Source organism: Ahaetulla prasina, chromosome 2, assembly GCF_028640845.1.
Source record: "Ahaetulla prasina isolate Xishuangbanna chromosome 2, ASM2864084v1, whole genome shotgun sequence".
Classification (NCBI taxonomy): domain Eukaryota; kingdom Metazoa; phylum Chordata; class Lepidosauria; order Squamata; family Colubridae; genus Ahaetulla; species Ahaetulla prasina.
Genome location: NC_080540.1, coordinates 22,687,293 through 22,714,126, shown reverse-complemented (window position 1 = coordinate 22,714,126; position 26,834 = coordinate 22,687,293). Strand labels below are relative to the sequence as shown.

General features: G+C 43.4%; 1 protein-coding gene across 4 annotated transcripts in view; it reads left to right on the top strand.

Annotated features, from left to right (window-relative positions):
• Positions 1-1,843: 1,843 nt before the first annotated feature.
• The window catches only part of LOC131193099 (uncharacterized), a 49,569-nt gene continuing 24,578 nt past the window's right edge, over positions 1,844-26,834 (top strand). Inside the window, exons 1-3 of one of the 4 annotated variants that reach the window (XM_058172903.1) lie at positions 1,844-1,903; positions 9,322-9,831; positions 23,587-23,972. In XM_058172903.1, coding sequence (XP_058028886.1) covers positions 9,372-9,831; positions 23,587-23,972 — 846 coding nt within the window. In that variant the 5' untranslated portion in view covers positions 1,844-1,903; positions 9,322-9,371. Of the gene's footprint in view, positions 1,904-2,683; positions 2,745-7,050; positions 7,316-9,321; positions 9,832-23,586; positions 23,973-26,834 lie in introns of those variants that run through there. The other 3 variants (XM_058172900.1, XM_058172902.1, XM_058172901.1) reach the window with 3 other exon arrangements.

Sequence of the window (26,834 nt, the reverse complement as noted above, 5' to 3'; positions counted from 1 at the left end):
GGTTGAGATTTGGAGTTGTCAAGTTTTAGACCATTCAGATACAAAGTCAAGGTCTTTTTGAAGGAGCAATTTGAACTAAAGCGTACTTATATTACTCAAGGGTTGTAACCAAATTGAGGAAACGAGTACCGTTTCTGCAAACAGGTAGGTGTCACAAAGAACAAGGAAATAAGTGGTGGTGGGGGATTAGGAAGTAAAAGGATAGTAATTACCCAGGACAGATCAGAGCAAAGAAGGATAAAGATCAGGGAATGAGATGAAAAGGCTCCAAAGTCCAAACAGCAGGGAGCCTGCAAGGAAATCTGAACTGGAGTCTTGTGAGGGGTGTGTGTGTGTGTGTGTGTTGGGGGAGTCACCCATAGAGTAGAGGGGAAGAAACAAAATTTGAACAAGTAAACCTGAAAAGTAAAAAAGGAGCCAGATATTTTAAAGGGAGACACAGGGGTGAAATGCTCCCGGTTCAGACCGGATCGGCTGATCTGGTAACAGTGGTGGCGGGTGGTTCAGAGAACCGGGAGCAAAAATCCCTGCTTCCCCCATGCCCAGCTGAGCCACGCGATTGTCAGGGCCTTTTTTTTTTTCCTTTAAATTTTTTTTTAAAAGTAAAAAAGCTGAAGCCTGCTAAGCAAAAAATGGGGGGTGTAGGCAAAAAATGCAGGGGTGAGGGGTTTGAGAGAGAGAGAGAGAGAAAAAGAGAGAGAGGAAGGAAGGAAGGAAGGAAGGAAGGAAGGAATTTATCCTGTCTTTTATTACTGTTTATAAATAACTCAATGAAGCAAACATATCAATATTTGTTCCTCCTCCTGTTTTGCCCACAATAATGACTTTGTGAGGTGTCCCAAAGGTGCTTTTTCGGGAGGCAACTGGACTTTCTTGTTTTTTCTTCGAAGACATTTTTGCTTCTCATCCAAGAAGAGCCGAAGAAGCTTCTTGGATGAGAAGCAAAACATCGTGAAAGGAAAAAAACCAAGAAAGTCCAGTTGCCTCCTGAAAGAGCACCTTTGGGACAACCATGACCTGGATGACTGAGAATCTCTACAGACTTTTAGCTATACAACTTTGAATGGTGTGGGAGCAGGGGTGAAATGCTCCCGGATCGGACTGGATCTTGCGATCTGATAGCGATTGCGGCTGGTAGTTTGGCGATCCGGTAGCCATGGCGGAGCAAAGCGCATGCTTCAGAGGGTTTTGTGCATGCACAGAAGGTATGCGCGTGCCTGTGACACACACATGCGCGAGCACTTCTGAACCGGTAAGGAAGGTAGTAGCGGAAATTTTGAGTAGTTCAGAGAACCAGTAGTAAAAATTCTGACTGGCCCGGCCCCCATCTATTCTCTGCTTCCTAAGTCCCAGCTGATCAGGAGGAAATGGGGATTTTTGTAGTAACCGTCCCCTGGAGTGGGGTGGGAATGGAGTTTTTACACTACCTTCCCCTGGAGTGGGGTGGGAATGGAGATTTTACAATATCCTTCCCCTATCATGCCCACCAAGCCATGCCATGCCCACCAAGCTACACCCACAGAACCGGCAGAAAATTTTTTTGAAAGCCACCACTGATACAGCTGTCTGCAAGGAATATAAATCCTTCCATCCCCCACTATCCTGTCAGAGCTGAAGAAGCTTCTTGGGTGAGAAGCGAAACGTCTTCAAAGAAAGTCCAAGAAAGTCCAGTTGCCTCCTGAAAAAGCACCTTTGGGAAAGCGAAGATTATTGCACTTGCAGGTTTCCAATTGAAGAGACTCGAGCAAACGCACTCCGGTCACTAGAGGGCGCGACGTACTTCGGCTTCGAAACAGGAAGTTCAAAGCCAGGGGACTTTCTAGGAACCGGAGTTAAAAATTGACTCTGGTTCATGGAGACAGAGCTCCAGAGAGGAAGTGAGAAGCCGGGTGTCGGGAATTTGGTAATGTTACATGCGGGACAAAGAGGGATCGTTTTCTCCGGTCAGAGGGCGAGCTGGGTCACAGCTCTTTTTTTGGGGTAGGAAAGAAAGGAGAGCAAGCAAAAGCAGAAGCTGAACCCCAAGGATCCTCCCGGCAGTATAAATGGAAAGTCGTGGGCACCGGGGATCTTCTGGTGGTCTCTTTTTCCTCCCCGCGTGGTGGGATTTTTACTTTTAAAAAAAATGAGATTGCATTTGCACCCCTTTTCATGCTTAGTTTTAAACAGCCAGGGATATGTGTGAGTGCATTGCTAAGCGCCTTGTGTAACACTCAACTCGTAGGTTGACCACACTGCTTGGTACAGGGGGAGCCCGAGCTTGTTTATTTTTATTTATTTTATTTATTTTATTTTGTCAGAACAATATATGTAGGTATCATACAAAAGATTATATAGTATATAAACACATATATGAGTAAATATAAGGAGGTATAAGCATATATATAGGAAGGAGAAAAGAAAAAAAACTATAGGACAGGAACGGTAGGCACGTTTGTGCGCTTATGCACGCCCCGTGCTGTGTAAACGTAAAGGGAGCGAGCAGGTCGGGGTGAGAAATTCAGAGAAATTATGACGACAGCATCCCTTGTAAAGACTTGACAGGTGGAAAACGAGGGGAAGGGTCTGTTTCGGGCATAGCGTGGGGCTCACGCGGGGAAATCACCGCGAGACTCCTTATATAAAACGTTAAGGAATATAGAATAGAATATAGAATTCTTTATTGGCCAAGTGTGATTGGACACACAAGGAATTTGTCTTGGTGCTTATGCTCTCAGTGTACATAAAAGAAAACCTTCATCAAGGTACAACACTTAACAATACTTAATGATAGTCATAGGCTACAAATAAGCAATCAGGAAACAATATCAGTATAAATAGTAAGGATACAAGTAACAAAGTTACAGTCATACAGTCATAAGTGGGAGGAGATGGGTGATGGGAATGATGAGAAGATTAATAGTAGTGCAGATTTAGTAAATAGTTTGACAAGTGTTGAGGGAAATATTTGTTTAGCAGAGTGATGGCGTTTGGGAAAAAACTGTTCTTGTGTCTAGTTGTTCTGGTGTGCAGTGCTCTATAGCCTCGTTTTGAGGGTAGGAGTTGAAACAGTTTATGTCCAGGATGTGAGGGGTCTGTAAATATTTTCACAGCCCTCTTTTTGATTCGTGCAATATACAGGTCCTCAGTGGAAGGCAGGTTGGTAGCAATTGTTTTTTCTGCAGTTCTAATTATCCTCTGAAGTCTGTGACTGTCTTGTTGGGTTGCAGAACCAAACCAGACAGTTATAGAGGTGCAGATGACAGACTCAATAATTCCTCTTTAGAACTGGATCAGTAGCACCTTGGGCAGTTTGAGTTTTCTGAGCTGGCGCAGAAAGAACGTTCTTTGTTGTGCTGTTTTGATGACATTTTTAATATTAGGTGTCCATTTTAGATCTTGCGATATGGTAGAACCGAGAAATGTGAAGGTCTCTATTGTTGATACTGTGTTGTCTAGTATTGTGAGAGGTGAAAGTATGGGAGGGTTTCTCCTAAAGTCCACCACCATTTCTACGGTTTTGAGTGTGTTCAGTTCCAGATTGTTCTAGTCACACCACGAGGCTAGTTGTTCAACCTCCTGCCGGTATGGAAGCTGGGCTTGTGATTATTTATTTATTTATTATTTTGTCAAACGCGTAAGATAACAGATATAAGAATAAACATGATTATGAATGCAGGATAAGGATCCGAATAAATGGGGACAGTAGGACAAGTATGCACTTTTGTTTTGTGCCTTCGAGTCAGTAGCGGTAATCCTCAACTTACGGCCACAATGGAGCCCAAAATTTCTGTTGCTAAAGGGAGGCAGTTGAGTTTTGCCCTGTTTCATGGCCTTTCTTGCCACTGTTGTTAAGTGAATCACTGCACTTGTTAAGTTGGTAAGTTAAAATTGGTGGTTAATTGAATCTGGCTTCCCTTTTGACTTTGCTCGGCAGAAGACCCCAAAAGGGGATCACATGACCCTGGGCCACTGCAACCATCATAAATATGGTTTATGTAGCTTTGGTTTATGTAGTAGCCAAGTGTTGGGATTTTGATCACATGACCATGGGGAACGCTGGAACAGTTGTGTGAAAAATGGTCATAAGTCACTTTTTCAGTGTTGTCACTAAATGAAGTCGAATAATACCTGTATCGAGTGCCTGGACAAATCCCTGCAGTTTTCTTGGCAAGATTTTTGGAAGTGAATTGCCCTTTCTTCTTCCTTCTCCCTAAGGTTGAGAGAGATGGCCTGGCCCAAGGTTACCCAGGTGGCTTGATGCTTAGGGCAGGACTAGAACCCATAGGCTCCTATATTCTAGCCTGATGCCTTAACCTCTGCACCAGGGGCCCTGGTGGCTTGGTGGGGGGGAGAGGGGATGGTTCTGTGTAAGTGGCAGGTGCACACGTGAGCGCCGCTCACACAAATGAGGCTTTGTGAGTGAGCATGAGCAGCCACCAGTTGCACAATTAGAGCTGTGTGCGAGCGGTGGCCAGTTGCGTAAGTGGAGCTGTGCGCGCACACGGACTACCCATCGCTTGTGCAACCTGGTTCCGAACCATCCATGACCGGGAATTGGGGATCCCTGCTGTACATCAAATTGGTTCTCTGCATATGTTTAGGGTTTTTTTGTGTTAAAAAACTACTACAAGCCAGTTTGTTTGACTCTGGGCAGCTTACAATTTCAAAACTTTGTTTTATTGTTAGAATAGAATAGAATAGAATAGAATAGAATAGAATAGAATAGAATAGAATAGAATAGAATAGAATAGAATAGAATTTTTATTGACCAAGTGTGATTGGACACACAAGGAATTTGTCTTGGTGCATATGCTCTCAGTGTACATAAAAGAAAAGATACGTTCATCAAGGTACAACATTTACAATTGATGGTCAATATATCAATATAAATCATAAGGATTGCCAGCAACAAGTTATAGTCATACAGTCATAAGTGGAAAGAGATTGGTGATGGGAACTATGAGAAGATTAATAGTAATGCAGATTCAGTAAATAGTTTGACAGTGTTGATGGAATTATTTGTTTAGCAGAGTGATGGCCTTTGGGAAAAAACTGTTCTTGTGTCTAGTTGTTCTGGTGTGCAGTGCTCTATAGCGTCGTTTTGAGGGTAGGAGTTGAAACAGTTTATGTCCAGGATGCGAGGGGTCTGTAAATATTTTCACGGCCCTCTTCTTGATTCGTGCAGTATACAGGTCCTCAATGGAAGGCAGGTTGGTAGCAATTATTTTTTCTGCAGTTCTAATTATCCTCTGAAGTCTGTGTTTTTCTTGTTGGGTTGCAGAACCGAACCAGACAGTTATAGAGGTGCAAATGACAGACTCAATAATTCCTCTGTAGAACTGAATCAGCAGCTCCTTGGGCAGCTTGAGCTTACTGAGTTGGCGCAGAAAGAACATTCTTTGTTGTCCTTTTTTAATGATGTTTTTGATGTTAGCTGTCCATTTTAGATCTTGCGATATGATAGAACCTAGAAATTTGAAGGTTTCTACTGTTGATACTGTGTTGTCTAGTATTGTGAGAGCTGGAAGTATGGAAGGGTTTCTCCTAAAGTCTACCACCATTTCTACGGTTTTGAGTGTGTTCAGTTCCAGATTGTTTTGGTTGCACCACAAGGCTAGTCGTTCGACCTCTTGTCTATATGCGGATTCGTCATTGTCTCGAATGAGACCAATCACTGTTGTGTCATCTGTGAACTTCAGTAGCTTAACAGATGGATCATTGGAGATGCAGTCATTGGTATACAGAGAGAAGAGAAGTGGGGAGAGCACACAGCCTTGGGGGGGGCCCTGTGCTAATTGAACAGGTATTTGATGTGATCTTGCTTAGCTTCACCTGCTGCTTCCTGTTTGTTAGGAAGCTTGTGATCCACTTACAAGTCTGTTCCGGTACCTGTAGCTGGTTTAGCTTAGTTAGAAGAATGTCTGGAATGATGGTATTGAATGCTGAACTAAAGTCTACAAAAAGGACCCTTGCATAGGTCTTTGGAGACTCAAGATGTTGTAGGATGTAGTGCAGAGCCATATTAACAGCATCATCTGTTGATCTGTTTGCTCGGTATGCAAATTGCAAGGGGTCTAAGAGCGGATCCGTGATGGTTTTCAAGTAGGAAAGCACTAGCCTTTCAAAGGTTTTCATGACTACAGATGTTAGAGCAACTAACACAATAAACAACTAAACAATAAAAGCATTTAAAACAATAATATCCAAAATAAAATATACACAGCAGTTGAGATAATAAACCATATAGTTAACACTAAAGCCAAAAAAAGAAGAAGAAGAAGGGATTTAGCACATTCAGACTCCAAACTCTGGAAGACAGCTAGGTTTTTAAAACTTTATAATAGGCCAATAGAGTTGCGCCCATTCTTACTTTTGAGAAGGATTTCTCTTGATTGGTGTAAGATTTTATTATACTGGTGCCACTGATTAAGCTATATACCACTTCAGTGATTTCAGAATTTTATTATTTTTAGGCACATATTTATGAGGGTCCCTTTTCGCTCCTTAAGGATGAATATTATCAATCGCTGTACAGGTAGTCCTCAACTTACGACCGCAATTGAGCCCAAAATTTATGTTGTTAAGTGAGGCATTTGTTAAGTGAGTTGTCCCATTTTACGATTTTTCTTGCCACAGTTGTTAAGTGAATCACTTCCGTTGGTAAGTTAGTAACCCAATTGTTAAGTGAATCTGGCTTCCCCATTGACTTTGCTGGTAAGGAGATCACGTGACCTTGAGCCACAGCGATGGTCATAAATATGAACCAGTTGCCAAGCATCTGAATTTTGATCACATGATCATGGGGATGCTGTAAGCAAAGGTCGTAAGTGTGGAAAAACGGTCATAAGTCAGTGCCGTTGTTACTTTGAATGGTCACTAAACAATATGTTGTAAGTCAAGGACTACCTGTATATTGTTTTAATGGGAAGTTAAAAACCTCCCAGGTGCTATCTTTTGACATATTCTGATTCCAGGATTCCAAGTTACAACTTGATTTGGTTTTCTTTTGGGAAGATGAGAAGTAGGATGATGTAACTGCGATGGAAATACATGTGAGAAGGGATTATGACATTCATAAGATGTCCTACGAATGCCATTCCATATTAAATTGTCATGAGTTATAGAGTTGATTCTAATTTGCATGGATTTGGCAATGACTAATCCTCTTTAAAACACCGCCCTACTCCCATATACACACCCTGTTAATGGCTTATGCTATATTTACAACAGTGACTTACTTAGGATGGGGATAACAAAATCTGAAGTCTAACAGAGCTGAAGTGCATCGATTTGGCAAAGACTGCTCTTTAGTGGCAATTCCTAGATCGGTAAGGTATGTTGAGAGCTGGAACCCTGCCTTGGCTAAATTAAATTTTGTGCTTTAGATTAATCTCAAGAGAATGATGATAGTAGCAGAATAAGAGAGTTGGAAGGGACATTGGAGGTCTTCTAATCCAACCCTCTGTTCAAGCAGGAGATCCCATACCATTTTAGACACATAGTTGTCCAGTCCCTTCTTAAAAACCTCCAGTGATGGGCACCCACAACGTCTGAAGGCCATCCTTTCCTCTGGTTAATTGTTCTCACTGGTAGGAAATTTCTCCTTAGTTTCAGGTTACTTCTCTCCTGGATTAGCTTCCAGCCATTGTTTTTTATCATCATCTTCTTCTTCTTCTTCTTCTTCTTCTTCTTCTTCTTCTTCTTCTTCTTCTTCTTCTTCTTCTTCTTCTTCTTCTTCTTCTTCTTCTTCTTCTTCTTCTTCTTCTTCTCCTTCTCCTTCTCCTTCTCCTTCTCCTTCTCCTTATTCTTATTCTTATTCTTATTCTTATTCTTATTCTTATTATTTATTTGATTTTTATACCGCCCTTCTCCCGAAGGACTCAGGGCGGTGTACAGGCAACAATAAAATACAGACACTACAGTATACAATTTAAAATGCAAGTTAAAAAACTTATTATAATTAGCCTAGAACTTTAAAAGTTTATAAAAACCAAAACCCCATTTAAAATTAGTAAAAAATTTAAAATCGATAAAATTTATGTAATTTAAAATTTAAAATTTAAGCCAGCCCCGCGCGAATGAAAAGATGTGTCTTCAGTTCGCGGCGGAAGGTCCAAAGGTCAGGTATTTGGCGTAAGCCCGGGGGAAGTTTGTTCCAAAGTGTGGGAGCCCCCACAGAGAAGGACCTTCCCCTGGGGGCCGCCAGCCGACATTGCTTGGCGGATGGCACCCTGAGAAGTCCCTCTCTGTGAGAGCGTACAGGTCGGTGGGAGGCATACGGTAACAGCAGGTGGTCCCGTAAGTACCCAGGCCCTAAGCCATGGAGCGCTTTAAAGGTCGTAACCAACACCTTAAAGTGCACTCGAAAGGCCACAGGTAGCCAGTGCAGTCTGCGCAGGAGCGGTGTTACGTGGGAGCTACGCGAAGCTCCCTCTATCTTGCCTTCTGGTGCTTTGGAAAATAGGTTCACCTTCTCTTCTTTAGATACAAGTTAACAGAGTTGGAAGGGACCTTGTAGGTCATCTAGTCCAACCCCCCCCGGCCCAAGCAGACCCTACACCATTTTTGACAGATGACAGTCCAGTCTCTTCTTGAAAGCTGCCAGTGGTGAAGCCCCCACAACTTCTGAAGGCAAAGCTGTTCCATTGGTGGATTGCTCTCACTGTCAGAAAATTTCTCCTTATATCCAGGTTGAATCTCTCCTTGTTCATTAGTCCTTGTCTGGCCTTCAGGTGCTTCGGAAAATAGCTTGACCCCTTCCTCTCTGTGGCAGCTCCTCAAATATTAGAACACTGCTATTATGTCACCCTTACTCCTTTTGTCACTAGCCTAGTGAAAAGTAGCAAGTGCGTAAATAAAGGAAAAAGAATAGTTCAGTTGTCTACTGAATCCAGTTTTCCTTCCTTGACCAAATTTCAATTGTGTGGAGAAGTTACAGTTTGCCAAGCCTCTTGATGACTGTGTGAGACTGGATTTTGAAGACCCAAGTCAGTGAATATAAATTAGGGCTATGCAGGGTTTTGGGTTTGAAGGCAGGTGGGGTTTTTTTTTTGGCACATCGGTACGTATGTTTATATCCTCTTTCAGCAACTCCTTATATTAAATGAATGTTCTTTCAAGTTTGTACTACTGTTGTTGAAGCTGCTTTAAGGAGATACCGACAGAGGCTGTGTGAGCATCTCTCTAATCTATTCTTTTTAAATCTAAACTTCATACTCCTATGGTAAATCCCTATACACCGTATAGGGTAAAGATGCGGCAATTTGTATGTTAATAATAATACTCACCCACCCTTGAGCTGTTGAAGCAACATTTCATCTTTTTTCTAATTTATCCCAGCCCATCATGGCCCACGGGATTTGACGGACAGAAATCCCTCTGACCGTTGGATGGAGGAAGATAATTTATCCAACAGAGGCACTTTAAGATCTGAGCAGATGCCGTTACGTGATGAGGTGACAGAGGTTGGACTGGTAGACGCAAAACCTATCTCCCACAGTACCAGCAAGCGGAAGAGAAAAAGTTCTTTTTCTGGGATGAACATCTGTGAGAACAACCTCAGAAGTTCTGGGGAGCATGTTGAGATGGTCGGCTGTGCAGAAGGGCCGTGCAATCGGTCTCCCGAAAGGGTGCAAGAGAAAGACAAAACAGCTTGTGAACCCTTGGGAGCTACCACTCCCTCTAGACTTCTTCCTGGGCCAGTCTTGAGCCCTAAGAAGCGAAAGCTGATTTTACACATCGATTTGAACAACACCATCCTGGTCTCGGATGCAATTACTAAACAGGACCCCAGTGCGGCTTTAAACTGTTACCTGAGTACAGTGACCTGGGGAAAACTTAGCCACACAGGTAAGATCTATTTGGTATGTTGGTGAATTGACATCTTCAGTTTTGGGCCTGGAATAGATTTTAAAAAGAAAAATCAATTATTGCAATTATGAACTAAGAGTTTCATGCCGAAAAATGCCATAAAGCAAGGAAAAAAACATGTGCAAATAATCCTCGACTTATGACTGTAATTGGGATCAGAATTTCTGTCGCTAAGAAATGCAGTCATTCAGTGAGTTGCACCAAATTTTATGACCTTGCCGTAGTTGATAAGCAAATTCCCATGGTCATGAAGAGAATCATGCAATTGTTAAGTGAATCTAGCTTTCCCCATTGGCTTTGCTTGTTGGGAGCCCCTTAGGAAGATTGCAAATGGTGATGTTGTTTATTTATAGAATAGAATAGAATTTTTATTGGCCAAGTGTGATTGGACACAAAAGGAATTTGTCTTGGTGCATAGCCTCTCAGTGTACATAAAAGAAAAGATACCTTCGTCAAGGTACAACACTTACAACACAACAATAGTCATAGGATACAAATTTAACACTTAATGATACAACACTTAATGATAGTCATAGGCTACAATTAAGCAATTAGGAAACAATCAATATAAATATAAATATTAAGGATACCAGCAACAAAGTTACAGTCATACAGTCGTAAGTGGAAAGAGATTGGTGATGGGAACGATGAGAAGATTAATAGTAATGCAGATTTAGTAAATAGTCTGACAGTGTTGAGGGAATTATTTGTTTAGCAGAGTGATGGCCTTTGGGAAAAAACTGTTCTTGTGTCTAGTTGTTCTGGTGTGCAGTGCTCTATAGCGTCGTTTTGAGGGTAGTAGTTGAAACAGTTTATGTCCAGGATGCGAGGGGTCTGTAAATATTTTCACGGCCCTCTTCTTGATTCGTGCAGTATACAGGTCCTCAATGGAAGGCAGGTTGGTAGCAATTATTTTTTTCTGCATTTCTTTATACTGCAGTTCTGCAGTTATTTATTCATACATACATACATACATCATACATACCATCTTATCTCAAGATGACTGATGCTGTGACTGTCATAAATGCATGCCAGTTGCCAAGTGCCCACATATATTGTTTTTCCTCTGGAAAATAACTTCTTATACGGATGGAGGTGAAAATGGATAGATTTCATAGAACATTATGGAGCCAAATAGTTTGCGGGGAAATATAGGAGACATTTAAAAAAAAATATTCTCCAAAATTATGCTGGAATTTTACTGCTTGTCAATGAGAATTTCTTGCACATTGTTTATTTCATACCAGGTTTTTCATATTCTGCTCACAGGTATCTTGAGGACTATAAGCAATGCATTTGAAATTCTTTCTCCAAAATCTCTGGTTCTAATAACCCCATCAGTTAGGCTTTTCCCTGTAATTGTTTACTGTAAAAAATTAATAAATGCACATTGGCCTCACTAAAAATATTCTGAGTTTGAAACAAAGCCATTTAAAGCTTGAAAACTTCCAGTGAAGTCCGAATAACCCATTTCATCTATTTCAAGCTTGAGTTGTTTTGAGTTCAGAATGTTTTGTACAGTTTTATGCCAGACGCATTTTGTTCTGCTCCAAAAGCGGTGATCATTTCTTTTCTCTTGAAAGAAAAAATTTCATTGCTTTTTAGGAGAGATTTTAAAAGCTATAAAGTATCATAAAAAACTAGATGATGTTTCACAAACAATAGTCTGGGGTCCTTGTTGCTCTTGGAGCTTGGTGGTTTTCTTGCAGATGTTTCATTTCCAAACTCCTGTGTTCCCTCGAAAATAAGACCGAGTCTTATTTTCTTTTTGGCCCCAAAATAAGCACCAGATCTTATTTTGGGGGGGATGTCTTACTGTTGTGGTCCGTCAGCAGCCTGTGGAGCTGGCAACCGAGTCGGACAGTGATGAGGTTGAGGTGAGGCCAGGGCCATCGGGAAGTGAGGTGCAGACTCCAGAGCCTCCAGAGACTGACAGTAATGAGTAATGAGTAATGACAGTAATTCTTTGTGTGTCCAATCACACTTGGCCAATAAAAATTCTATTCTATTCTATTCTATTCTATTCTATTCTATTCTATTCTATTCTATTCTATTCTATTCTATTCTATTCTATGAGGCAGAGGAACAGGAGGAGCCTGTTCTTATGCATGCATGAGACCAGCTGCCAGAAGGCAAGAGCAGCTCAAGCAAAGAGGACAACTCGGGAGTAGGGCCAAGAGATGATTGGCCCCTCCCATAAGGCTTAAAACAGACCAGCACCGGCGTTTGAGCTTTGCCAGAAAACAACGTTGGTAGCTTCATCTTCTGCTTCGTCTACATCTTGCCTTTATTTTTGTGACTTGTGAACGTTTACCAAGAAAGGTCTTTGGCAGTTTGTCTAATTGGACCAAGGTTTGCGATAGAACTGAGGAATTTGTGTTGGGAGGCATTTGTTTTAACTTGAGTTGAAACTGAATGCTGGGAATGAAGTAATTCTCAGCTGTTCGAATAAAGTTTGTTTGTTTTTTTCACAAACTGAGTTTCCTACTACCTACTTGGGCCTGGGTCACAACAGTTACTCACTTACCTTAGAACCACTGCAACCATCCCTCCCTGCCCGATTTCTGCGGCCGCTCACAGCCATTTGTGGCCAGACGCTGCATGGCTTGTCACGCCGGTGCCACCGCTTGCGGCAGGAGGCTGCGTGGTGTGTTGTGTCATTGTGCAAGCAAGTAGCAGTACCAGCACAACGAGTCATGCATCACTTGGCCACGAGCGGAAGTCAGGCAGCGGCATGACAGGTGAATGATAGGTGTGGTTGCAGTGGTCCTAAGGTAAGTGGGTAAGACACCCCCCAAAAATAAGACCTGGAGCTCCAGCCCCCCACCCCCCCTGCCCTAGCTTGATTTTTACGCCTGCACCTCACCCCACCTTGTACAACCAGATGGTGGGCGGGACTTATTTTGGGGGTAGGGCTTAAATTAGACATAGGCATGAAAACAGGGCTAGGGCTTGTTTTTGGCGTAGGTTGTATTTTCGGGGAAACCCGAAATTACCCACAGTAGGTAATCTTATCAGTGCACTGATGATGTTACCTAGTTTAGAAATGAAACATCTGCAAGAAAACCACCAGGCTCCGAGAGCAACAAGAACCCCACAGTTTAACCCTGAGCTACAAATATTCTCTTCCATTGAAACAAAACTACGTTTTGCAGCATCTTGAGATTTTTTGAACCTGGAATTGAAAAGTTATTTTTGTTCAAGCTCAAGCCATTTTTGTCCTCCCATCTTTTATGTTTATGTTTTACATCCAATTGATTCGATTGAAATTTGATTGTTGTGAGCCATCCAGAGTTGGGAAGGATATAGTTGATGTTATTACAGACCACGAGAGTTTAAAGCTGCAGTTTTATCCACACCTTGGAAATAAGCTTCTGAACTCAGTGAGGATTTATTGCTGAGTAGCTATGCAGAAAATTACTCTGTGAAGGATTGTGTATGTTTCCTTCCGTTATTACATTGTCCCAGAATAGTAATATATGTGATGCAGGCAATCCTTGACTTATGACTACAATTAACCCCAACATTTCTGTTGGTAAGCAAGACAAAATGAGATTCAACTGTGAAAAAATTAAGGTCCTACATTTAGGCAAGAAAAACAAAATGCACAGGTACAGTATATATGGTACCTTGCTCAATAGTACTAACTGTGAGATGGATCTTGGAATCATAGAGGACAATCATTTAAATATGAGCCAGCAGTGTGCAGCAGTTGCCAAAAAAGCCAACACAGTCCTAGACTGCGTAAACAGAGGGATAGAATCAAGATCACATGAAGTGTTAATACCACTTTATAATGCCTTGGTAAGGCCACACTTGGAATACTGCATCCAGGTTTGGTCGCCATGATGTAAATAAGATGTGAAGAATCTAGAAAGAGTGCAGAGAAGAGCAACAAAGATGATTAGGGGACTGGAGGCTAAAACATATGAAGAACGGTTGCAGGAACTCGATATGTCTAGTTTAATGAAAAGAAGGACTAGGGGAGACATGATAGCAGTTCCAATATCTCAGGGGTTGCCACAAAGAAGAGGGAGTCAAGCTGTTCTCCAAAGCACCTGAGGGTAGAACAAGAAGCACTGGATGGAAACCAATCAAGGAGAGAAGCAACCTAGAATTAAGGAGAAATTTCCTGACAGTTAGAACAATTAATCAGTGGAACAACTTACCTGCAGAAGTTGTGAATGCTCCAACACTGGAAGTTTTTAAGAAGAGATTAGATAACCATTTGTCTGAAGTGGAATATAGGGTTTCCTGCCTAAGCAGGGGGTTGGACTAGAAGACCTCCAAGGTCCCTTCCAACTCTGTTATTCTGTAATTCTATTCTGTAATTGTTAAGTGAGTTCTTCCCCATTTTTTGACCTTTCTTGCCTTAGTTGTTAAGTGAATTACTGCAGTTGTTAAATTAGTAACACGGTTGTTAAGTGAATCTGAGGTCACAAAAGGTAATCACAGGACCCTCCCAGGACACTCTAACCATCATAAATACATGTCAGTTGCCAAGCGTCCAAATTCACGGGGATGCTGCAACGGTCTTAAGTGTGAAAAACGGTCATAAGTCACTTTTTTCAGTGCCATTGTAACTTCAAATGGTCACTAAAGGAATGTTGTATTTCGAGGATTATCCGCGCTTGCAACAGTGAGCCTTAAAGTACCTTTTTTTTTTTTTTGGAGTCTGATTCTAATCTGGAAACCTGGGATGTCAAACCTCTGGTGTTTACAGTCCCAGACCTTGCCTGAATTACCATTTTGCTTGTGAAAAGTTCTGGAAAACATGAAAGATGTTTTCTCTCTTTTCGGATTGTTTGGTTTATCTCAAGAAAGCTGATATATCCAGCTATGAATGTTATGTTAATTGTAGTTTTAAGAAGGTTTTCTCTTCCCTCTAGCCTGCCTGTGGTGGTGTGTGCTTTTTTGGGGAAAGCTGGTATCAGGGCCGTGTTTTGTGTCATGAATAAATAATGTGCAGTATTTATGTAGCTTTTTATTTTTAGTATTTTCAACCTTGGGGCCATATTATCTCCGTCATACAGTACTACACAAAATCTTCTACTAGAGATCAGTCCTTCTTCCATGCTGCTCATTTACCTCACCCGAATCAGGTTAAAGAAGAGCACTGTGGCTTAAGTACAGTTAGTCCTCGACTTATAATCATTTGTTTAGCAACTATTGGACGTTACCACGACTCTGAAAAGTATGACTTACAGTTGGCTCTCATACTTACGACTGTTGCAGTGTTCCCACAGTCACTTGTTCTAAATTTGGGCGCTTGGCAACCGGCAAGGACTTGCGACAGTTGCGGGATCGTGTGATCGGCAAATACACGCAATTCATATTCCTGAGTTTTGGAGTAGATCAGGGGTGTTGTCAAACAGGTGGCCTGCGGGCCGGATGTGTCACATGTAGGCCATGCCCACCCCAACTCCGCGAAGGGGAAAAACATTGTGAAATGTCACATGACAGCAATGTGACCATAGGTGGTATTCAGCCGGTTTGGACTGGCTCAGGCGAACTGGTAGCGGAAATTTTGAATAGTTCAGAGAACCGGCAAATACCACCTCTGGCTGGCCCTGCCCCCGCCTGCCTGGTCACCCAGTCGCCGCTTGCCCTGCCTGCCTGCTTGCCCCACCCAACTCACCCCGCCTGCTTGCCCCGCCCAGTCACTCCTCACCTCCCCGGCATAGCACACTTGTGGCTCCTTGCGTTGACCACATAGTCTCTGCTCAGCGGCTTGCCTGCTGTCCAGTGCAGTGCCTGAGCCCCAGCTGAGAGGCCCTGATCTGCCTGCCTGGGTAAGTAAGCCTGCGCGTCGTGCTAGCCCCCCCAACTGTCCCCAGCCTCCAGCTTGCCTGTCTGGCTTCGCCGCCTAGGCTGTATTGGCACTGCGGCCTAGCTAGCTGCCCCCGTCCCCGTAGCTTGCCTGGCTGGCTTTGCTGCCGCGGCTCCATCCCATGCAGCGCTGCGACGTGTGACGCTGCAAGTTTGACACCCGTGGAGTAGATAGAGCTTTTTAACCTAATCAAGAAGGACCCTGGACTTAGAACCATGGTTGCATTTAACTGCTACTAAGGAAATAAGCCATCATTCCTTATCTTGGAAAAGGCTCCCCCACCTAGCAACAGGAGCAGCTGAAATCAAGAGGTGTTGTGCAGTGGTGGGTTGCTACCGGTTTGGGAGAGCCGGTAATGGAAATCTTGATATGTGAGCGAACCGGTTTGCTCCTAAGGTCAGCTGGGCGCTCCCACCTGCCCCTGCGCTATACCTACCTTTATTCCTTTGTTTTTAGCTCAGCTGTAAGGCGCGGCAGAATGGATTGCCATACCTCAGCTGTTTTTTTACTCAATCCGCTTGCGCAAAATGCAGCTTTGGGGCGTGTGCGGGCAAAGCGAGCTCTCGCATGGCAATTGCACGCAAAATGTGTGCGTGATGCGAACCGGTGGTAAAACTCGTTAGAACCCACCAGTGATGTGCTCAGTTCCTCACAGTTCTCAGGGCTGTTCATCTTTCTTGTTTCATCTTAACATTATGTGGGCTCACTATTTAGTATTAAAACATCCTGCCTGTGCTTGACAGATTGGTTGAAAACAATTTAATTCTATTCGACTATCAGCAGTCGGTAGGCATTCATTTGATTGTATTAATACAGTGTCTAGCACAATATTAACAGAGCCTAATGCATGTTAAAACACATTATAAATAAAGAGCTGCAGCAGAGTAAATGAGAAGGAAGCAGAAAGGGAAGAGAGGCTGCAGCACAGCTGCTTGCTGAGTTCTGTTCCTGGAGAAGTGCTGGGTAACAGTAACAGAGTTGGAAGGGAACTTGGAGGTCATCTAGTCCAACCCCCCGCTCAATCAGGAGACTTGTACTAGGGATTCGAACCGCTGAACTGCTGACCGACAAGCTCAGTGTCTTAGCACTGAGCCACCTAGTCTGTCTGCTGATACTTTGATACCTGCATCAAGGTATCAGCGGAGAGGATTTTTGAAAAGCTTCATAGTACATTTGGAGCAGTTTTGTGGTTAACGGAAGATTGCAAAGGAAGCAGGGGAACTTAATAAGCTTTAAGTTTAAACGATAGCACCAGCAGCTGACGGGCATTCGGCTTCTTGGCAAGAAATAGATTCTGCCTTAAAGAGCTAGACTGCTGAGTTTCTTATTTGCCTCTTTAAAAGTTGAGGCAGGAAGCTGCTGTGTTTATAACAGAAGCATCCCCTTGATAGGACCAATGACATTTGAGACTAAGGCAGATATACCAGGGGTCTGCAATCTTAAGAATAGAAGAATTTTTTTTATTGGCCAAGTGTGATTGGTCGCACAAGAAATTTAAATACTCAAAGAGCCATTTGGACCCATTTCCCACAAAAAAGAAAACACCCGGAGCCAAAAAACCTGGGTGAGCGGGGCCAACTCAGTGTTACTCATTTCCACCAGTCACATGACCCCCTAGCCATGCCTACCCAGTCGGTCATTAGGGCAGAGAACCGGTTGTTAAAAAACACCAGGAACCACAAAATTCTTTTGACATATATCTCTCTCCCCTCCCTCCCTCCCTCTCTCCCTCTCTCTCTGTATCTCTCTATGTCTTTCTCTCTCCCCCTCTCTCTGTATCTCTCTGTCTCTGCCCTGGCTGCTTCTCCATCTTCCGCCATCGCCCTTACCGTCTCAGGCCAGGCGAGGAGTGACTGGGAGGGGAGGGCGAGGGGTGGGACCAGCCAGTGGTGGGATCACCTGACAGGGAGCCATAGCAGAGGGCCCAAGGAGCCACATGCGGCTCTGGAGCCACAGGCTGCTGACCCCTGAAATATACACTGTGAAACTTATTCCACTTTTAACCCACCGTTGGCCTGTAAGGTTTTATTTCCCCCAGTTCTAATTTTCACAGTTCCCAGAGGAAATAGGCTAGCTCAATGTTTTTCAACACAAGATGAAGTCCAAAGTTGCCAAGATTGAAAAATACTGGCTAGCAAATGACAAATAATTCAAGAGCCTTAGTCCTTTCAGTGCTGAATGGGGCTCATCTAGGGATTTCCTGGTTTTAAGTTGACAATATAAATAGACATGTGCAACTGTCATTTGCATAAAGCTTTAAACCAGGCTATGTACAATCAGTTAGTAGCTACATTTCAAAAGTAAACAGGGGAGTGGGGTGAATGGATGTTGAAGGGAGTTTTAAGAAGCAAAATGGGGGCCTTAAGTCTTTGCACACATTTTAGTCCTTAATCATGTAACTGCTGTCTCCCCCACCCACAGACACAAAGACAAAAAGACCAAAATCTGTTGCCCCACTCTGACTGGGGCATCATGTTGGAGTCACCTTCCCACTGAAGTACCATATATATCTACTCACATTTACATGTATGGGCAGGATCTGGGGCAAAACAAATGTCAATTTGGTTGGCTCCAATCTCGACCTGCGTTTTTCACCATTGCTCAAATCATTTTAAAAATAAAATCAATATATATATACTTTTAATTTATATTTCTGGGACATATTTTGATATAGAAACAGGGATGGAAATGAAGAATTATACCTATTGGGGTAACAAAGGATTAACTGTTTGCAGTTTAAAAATTAGAATCTGTCCATTGAGGAATGACTAAATTGGTTTATGTCATCCATGTGGGATTGCTGTCCGTAATAAGATGTATGCCCAAATATAAGAAAAAAAGCATTTTATAATTGCCAGCAGCCATTTATTTTTCTCTGGTTCCAGTACAGGAGTTTGAGGGATGGTAAGGACCATTAAAGATTCATTTCTGTTGTCCAGCTGGTTCTATTCCCTGATAAGGATATAATTCAGGAGAACGTGGAGATTGATTGTGAACAAAATTGTTGCAGGAGGTAATGGGAGGAGGGGGGGGGAAACGACACAAATACAACATATAAGTAAATAGTTAAAGAAGGGGAGATTCACATTTGCCCCAGTGTCTTAATGTAAATCAAGCCAGCCAGAAAATAATTGATTCTAAAAGTGGGAAACAAACTCACAGGTAGTCCTTGCTTAAGAAATCATTCATTCAGTGACCGAAGTTACAGTGGCAATGAATGAAGAGAAAATCAGTCCTCAAAGCTATGACTGTTGCATCGCCACTGCAGTCATATGATCAAAATTTGGGCATTTGGCAGCCCACCCAGGCGTATGACCACAAGGGCACTGTTGTGGTCCGCCAGCAGCCTGCGGACCTAGCAATGGAGTCAGACAGCGATAAGGCTGAGGAAGAACATGGGCCAGTCCTGGAGGCTGGGGAAAGCCCGGATGAGGGTTCTGCGTCGGAGGCAGAGGTGGGGCCAGGGCCATTGGGGAGTGATGTGTGGACTCCAGAGCCTCCAGAGGCTTACAGTAGTGAGGCAGAGGAACAGGAGGAGCCTGTTCTTATGCACGCATGAGAAGAGCTGCCAGAAGGCAAGAGCAGCTAAAGCAAAGAGGATGACTCGGGAGATGATTGGCCTCTCCCATAAGGCTTAAAAAACCAGCAATGGCGTTTAGGCTGTTTGCCAGAAAACAACGTTGATAGCTTTGTCTTGCATTTGTTTCATATCGGCGTCTTCTGAACTTTTGCCAAGAAAGGCCTTTGGCAGTTTGCCTAATTGGACCAAGGTTGGCGATAAGGCTGAGGAATTGTGTTGGGAGGAATTTGCTTTAATTTAGTTTAGACTACGCTGAGAATGAGTTAATTCTCAGCTGTGCTAATAAAGTTTGTTTGTTTTTACATTGACTGAGTTTCCTACTACCTACTTGGGCCTGGGTTGCAACAGGCACTTCAGCGAACCCCACCCACTTCTCTGCCCTCATCTATGCCCTTCTGCCCCCCCCCCCCCGCACTCCATGGTTCCTGCCCATCCTAGCTGTCTTTTGCCAGCTTCTTGCTCCTAGTGTTGGCCAAGCATAGCTGGCCTAGACTTTCATAAGGCAGTCGCTGGCTGCATGGGGCTTTCTTCACTAGGTCTCCCTCTTTCTCTCCCTCCCTCCCTCTCTTCCTCTCTCTCTCTCTCTCTCTCTCTCACACACACACACACAACACACACACGGCATTATTCTCATGAGACTTGAGGAAGATGGCCTCACATGGCCAGCAGCTGCTTCATGAATGGCCAAGGTGGACATGCCTCGTCTGGCTGACGAGAAGAAGCTTCCAGAAGAAGCTGGAAAATGATGACAGTCATCTGGGGTGATGGAGCGCAGGGTGGCAGGACCCTGGAGTCCAGAGCGGTGAGGGCAATTGCAGGTGGGATTGGGCGATGGCTTTCCACTATGCTGCTGGGCCAGACTGTGGCTTCCCAGGATAGCTGCAGTTTCACACCAAGCTGTACTACAGGTAGTCCTCTACTTACAAGCATTTGTTGAATGACTGTAAAAAGTTACAACAGTACAGGTAGTCCTCAACTTACAACTGTTCATTCAGTGATCATTCAAAGTTAGGCCACTGAAAAAAGTGACATCATTTTTCACATTTATGACCGCTGCAGCATCCCCATGGTCATGTGATCAAAATTCAAACCCTTGGCAACTGACTCATACTCACGGCAGTTGCAGTGTCCCCGGTTTCATGGCGATGTCAGATTCACTTAACAACTGTGGCAAAAAAAGGTCATATAATGGGATAAAACCCAACAAATATCTCACTTAGCCACAGAAATTTTGGGCTTATTTGAGGTCATAGGTCGAGGACTACCTGTACTGAAAAAAGTTGACTTATGACCGTTTTTCACACTGCAGCATCCCCATAAGTCACACGATCAAGATTTGGGTGCTTGGCATGTATTTATGACAGTTGCACTGTCCTGGGGTCATGTGATCACCATTTGTAACCTTCCCAGCTGACTTCTGACAAGCAAGGTCATTGGGGGAAGTTAGATTTGCTTAATGACCTCATGAGTCAGTTAGCAACTGAAGTCACTTGCTTAACAACTGTGGGATAAAGGTCATAAAATGGGAGGCCGCTCACTTACCAACTGCCTCCCTTAACAATGAGCCATTTTGGAAATTTTGGGCTCAATTGTGATTATAAGTCGAGGGCTATCTGTACTAGGCCAGGCTGGGGCAGCTGAGGCTTCAAGGGGTGACACTGACTTTGGATTGCACTCAGGGGTGAAATCCAGTAGGTTCTGACCAGTTCTGGAGAACCGGTAGCGGAAATTTTGAGCAGTTCAGAGAACCGGCAAATACCACCTCTGGCTGGCCCCAGAGTGGGGTGGGAGTGGAGATTTTGCAGTATCCTTCCCCTGCCATGCCCACCAAGCGACACCACACATACCAAGCCACGTCCACAGAACCGATAGTAAAAAAACTTGGATTTCACCACTGATTTCACTGTAGCTTAGAGCTATGGTGTGCAAAAACACCTCTGAGCCCCTGCATGGTTCTGGGGCTGTTTGGTACCCAAACAGGGTACCTTGGAGGGCTTCTAGTCCAACCCCCTGTTCAAGCAGGAGACCCTATATACCAGTGATGGTGAACAGGCACCCACACGCCTGGCCCACAACCCGGAAGACGACTTCCGGTTTCAGCTATTGAACTTCCGGTTTCACCGAGCTATTCCTCCGGGTTTCTGGCACGCATGCCCATGCAACGATCAGCTGGCTGGTGCGCATGCTCACGCAGGAAAACGGAAGACCAGCATTGTTTCCGGCACTGCCGCATAGAAAAAGGCCAGCTGATCATCGAGCGCACATGTGCGGCAGAAACTCGGAAGAGGGACAGGCGACATCACGCGTGCCGGGCGATATGGCTCCCGCGTGCCACTTCGGGCACATGTGCCATAGGTTCGCCATCACGGCTATATACCATTTTAGGTAGTTGGCTGTCCAATCTTTTCTTAAGAACCTTCAGTGATGAAGAATCCACAATTTCTGGAGGAAAACTGTTCCACTGGTCAATTGTCCTCACTATTAGAAAATTTCTCCTTAATTCCATGTGGCTTCTCTCCTTGATTAGTTTCTATCCGTTGTTTCTTGTCCTGCCTGCAGGTGCTTTGGAAAATAAACTGACCCCCTTCTCTTTGTGGCAACCTCACAAATACTGGAATACTGCTATCATGTCACCCCTAATTCTTTTCTTTAGACTAGCTAAATCCAAACCCTGCAGCTGTTTTTCATATTTTTTTAGTCTACATGCCTTTAATTATCTTAGTTGCTCTTCTTTGTACTTTTCTCAAAATCTCAACATCCTTTTTGTAATGTGGTGACCAAAACTTGCAGGATTCCAGGTGTGGGCTTGCTAAAGCTTTATAAAGTGGTACTTATTACTTCACGTGATTTTGATTCTATTCCTTTGTTTATACAGTCAAGGATTGTATTAACTTTTTTCGCCACTGGCTCATATTAAGTGATCGTCCACTAGGACTCCAAGGTCCCTCTCACACTTACTGTTTCTGAGCCAGATTTTGCCTAATCTGTACTTGTACCTTTGGTTTTTTCCTGCCTAAGTCTAAAACCTTGCTTTTCTCCATATTAAATGTCATGATGTTGGATAGGGCCCATTGTTCGTCAAGATCTTTTTGGATCCTGTTCTTATCTTATGGGCTATTGGCTATTTCTGCCAGCTTAGTGTCATCTGCAAATTTGATGAGTTCCCCTTCTGTTCCCTCCTCTAAGTCATTTATGAAGAGTACTGGACATAAGATGGAACCCTATGGCACCCCACTGCTTACTTCCCTCTATGTAGATGTAGTAAGACACCCTGCAAGACAGGGTGCAGGCGGTGATGGGATTCAAATAATTTAACAACCGGTTCGCTGCCCTAATTATTTCTTCCAACAACCAGTTTGCCAAACTACTCAGAAAGTTAACAACTGGCTCTCCTGAAGTGGTACAATCTGGCTGAATCCCACCACTGGGTGCAGGGCAGCCAGAAGAGCAGAGATTGGGAAAAATAGGCAGTTGGGTCTGTTAAAGCCCCTTCCCTGGGAACACCTGAGGCTTGGGACTTGGAGGGACCAATCCTGGAATGGCTTTAATAGGGATAGGTTAACAACCAATGGAATTCTGTACAGATTCTCAGTCACCTAGATCGTGGTTGTCCCAAAGGTGCTTTTTCAGGAGGCAACTGGACTTTCTTGTTTTTTTCCTTGAAGACGTTTCACTTCTCATCCAAGAAGCTTCTTCAGCTCTTTCTTTCAGGAAAGAAAAAAGAAAAACAAGAAAAAACAAGAAAGTCCAGTTGCCTCCTGAAAAAGCACCTTTGGGACAACCATGACCTGGATGACTGAGAATCTCTATATAGGCTTTTAGCTATACAATATGGAATGAACACCCTTTGAATAGTATTGGAGTAGGAATGGATTTTCTGAGGAAAAATTGCAGACTACAGGAACCAGGAGCGCTACTCAGATGACTCTGAAGTGACAGATAAACCTCCAAGTGCTTCAACGACCCTCTAAAAGGATGCAAATGACCAGCTGTCTGCAAAGAATACAAATCCTTCCATTCCCCACGATCCTATCAGAGCTGAAGAAGCTTCTTGGATGAGAAGCGAAACGTCCTCAGAGGAAAGAAACAAGAAAGTCCAGTTGCCTCCTGAAAAAAGCATCTTTGGGACAACTCCTGGAATTCAGCTCATGACAGCAACAGAGTGTGCCAGGATAGGCTGTTGCTAAGCGATGCAGTCACGTGACGTGACATTTACAACCGCATGGCGTAGCGATGGAAATTCTGGTCCCAGTTATGGTTCTAACTCAAGGACTCCCTGTGTTTTGACGTAGAGCTTCATCTGCCCCTTTCCTTTCTCTTCTAGGGGAGTGGCAGTGGGTCAGTGAGTCTCCCTCTTTGCACCCTCCCTGCCAAGGCGCTGTGAGTTTCTATTCGCAGTATGGCCGCAACACCAAATTCACAGAGACGCCCTGTGGGAAGAAATTCCAGGACCTTCACAGGCAACACTTGAAGCTGCTAGAATGGCAGGCTCAGCCTCACCCTCAGCTCTCCGTCAAAGGTGAGCAGGCCAGGCACTACCACTTGGTGCTGCCTTCCTTCTTCCGCCTCCTGGAAAGCTTGCATCGAGAAGGGAGGGAGTTTGCGGTCATCTTTCGTACCTTCGGCACAGACCTGCCTCGTGTCCTGCGGGCGGTGAGCTGCGCCCTGGAGGGGCAGCACCCCGGCTTCCCTGCCCTGGGAGGAATCTCGGTGAGTGGGCAAACAGAATCTCCCCTTTGCTTAACGTTGCTTGAGTGATGCTGGCTTTTTTGGGCCAACTTGGCAGATGTTTCAGCTTTTTTAGTCGAGATGCTCTAGAAAAGAATGTCACTATTAACTTGTTTTGAGAGGGTAGCATGTCCAATGTACCGTATTTTCCCGTGTATGAGACGCTACTTTTTCTTAAAAATATTTACTTGAAATGGAGGGGCGTGTCTTATACACGGGAGAGGGGCAATGAAGAAATGGGAAATGGAGTGGCCGGCACGAGGGGAGGAGGAGGAGGGGAGGAGGAGGAGGAGGGAGAAGAAAGAGGGAAAGCGGCCTCCTTCCCTTGCGCCAGCCGCTCTGTTTCCCGTTTCTCCATTGCAGCGCAGTGCTGCGCTGCGGAGCTTGTGCCACCCACCACTCCCCAGATGCCCTCGCGTCCCCCAAGCATTTCTGATTTCCATGTCCGTCGTGTTTCTCCATCGCGTTTCTTGCCATTGTGTATAGGGAAATAAGCTTGTGGGACTAAAAACAAAAGTTCAATCAATCAATTCCAATTGCTCGAGAAGTTGAGGGGAGCGAGGGCATCTGGGCACCAGGCGTTGAAACAAGTCTCTCCAGCAGTTGCCCAGGCCCACCGGAGGGAAGGCCAGGATCTACCGGCACTTAGACGCAGTGGTATTCCAGATTTCTGAATTCTGTGTAAGAAAAGTGGGGGGTGGCCTATACATGGGGGCATCTTATAGACCGAACAATACGGTATTCTCCTTTTTAGCCTTTTCTCAAAAAAGTTCATTGGTTCAAGTTTGATTGATTGTTAAACCGAGAGCGGCACAGAAATAATTTAGTTTAACCAGTTCTTCCTGCAAAGTAAGCTCCCGATAGAAGGGAGACATTGTGTTGGCCTTCCTTTGTGTGAGATTGTAGAACTGAAACTATGCAAGGAGAAATCCTAGTTTCTTGCAGATAGATCCTTCCCCCCCTTTTTTTTTGTCTGGGAGGTGAACAGGAGAAATAAAAACCCACAGCATGGTGTCCAATGCTAGAGATGGGGTTCTCTGAAGTCGGAAGCCATGTGGGTCCTCAGTTAGACTGATGGATTAATTATGTGCCTTGAGGTCACTACTTATATATTATTTGTTGCTGAGGGATCCTGTCCTGAAAGGAAAATGTCTGCTGACTTTGGTGGATTTCTTTGGAAAGACAGTTTTTGCTTCTTCTACAAAAAGGTTATGATCTGTAGGATTGCAGAGAACAATCCCAAATAAAGGTTATGTTTTGTTAAAAATTCAAGATGCAAAAAATAAAAATAAAAATGGTCATGACACTTTTTTTAGTGCCATTGAAACTTCAAACAGACATTAAATGAATGGTTATAACCTGAGGACTACCTGTAAATGCAAGTACATCAAATAACACTCCCACATGAACAACATTTTGAAAACAAAATAACAATAGAATAGAATAGAATTTTTTTATTGGCCAAGTGTGATTGGACACACAAGGAATTTGTCTTGGTGCATATGCTCTCAGTGTAACAAAAACCAGAATCCATTAACCAACACCTGATTTGTTTATTTTATTTTGGTTGTAGACCAGCATAAAATAATCGTTCTAATTTAGGATTATTATTTTTTTTTAAATCATATTGATTGCAATAGCAATAGCACTTAGACTTATATATCGCTTCGTAGTGCTTTACAGCCCTCTCTAAACGGTTTACAGAGCCAGTATATTGCCCCCAACAATCTGGATGCTCATTTTTATCCACCTCAGATAGATGGGAGGCTGAGTCAATTTTGAGCCGTTCAGAATCAAACTGCTGGCAGTCGGCAGAATTAGTCTGTAATGCTGCATTCTAAGCACTGCGCCACCACACAGTTTTATTCTATCTATTGATACCATAAAGTAAGGTAAAAAAATTGATGTGAAATTACAAAATATAGCATGATGACGTAACTCCAGATTCAGACAACAAAATTCTCCTTCTTTAATTGGTAATTGAATTTTTTGCAAAGATATTCTTGGAATCAAAGAAACCCATAGAAACTTTCTAAATAAGGAATTTAATTTCAACCCTTAGCTATAAAACATATCCTTCAAAGCAGGGGTCTCCAACCTTGGCGACTTTAAGACTTGTGGACTTCAACTCCCAGAGTTCCTCAGCAAAGCTAGCTAAGGAACTCCGGGAGTTGAAGTCCACAAGTCTTAAAGTCGCCAAGGTTGGAAACCCCTGCTTTAAAGAATTTATTTCCTGAAAATATTTGCCAGATACAAAGACTGCAATTCCTCTTAGAATATAAATTATTCTAAGAATAATAATTCATTTTGGGAGCATTCAATTTTCCCCATATCAATATCCGGAATAACTGCGATATGTGTTTTATTTAAATTGCATGTTGCTATCTAAATTATATCTTTTGGCATAGAGATCCCTAGATATGTAATGGATTCCATACAAAAATAGAATTAATATTCGTTAAACGAATGGATAACCAATTTTTCACTTAAAGGCATCGGTTCCAATTTGGACCACTTAATAGACTGTTTTGCTAAAGGCATTAATCCTTTGCATTAACGCTGGGATAGTATTATAAGGTTCAGAAATAAACAAAAGACCTAAAAATAAAACCCAATTTTTGTTCAAAGGACTTAGATCCTTCTCTTTAGATCTCTCTTTGATGTCTAATAGCACAAGCTAAGAGTTCCGTGCAAATATTAAAAAGGTTCCTTGTTGAGTTCCTCTAAATAATGAAAAAAAAGGGAGAAAAACATGCTGCTAATCTTCACTTTAGATACTGGCGATTCATATAATACCTTAGTCTATTTTATGAACTCCATAGCAAATTATTTAGTGCAGCAAGA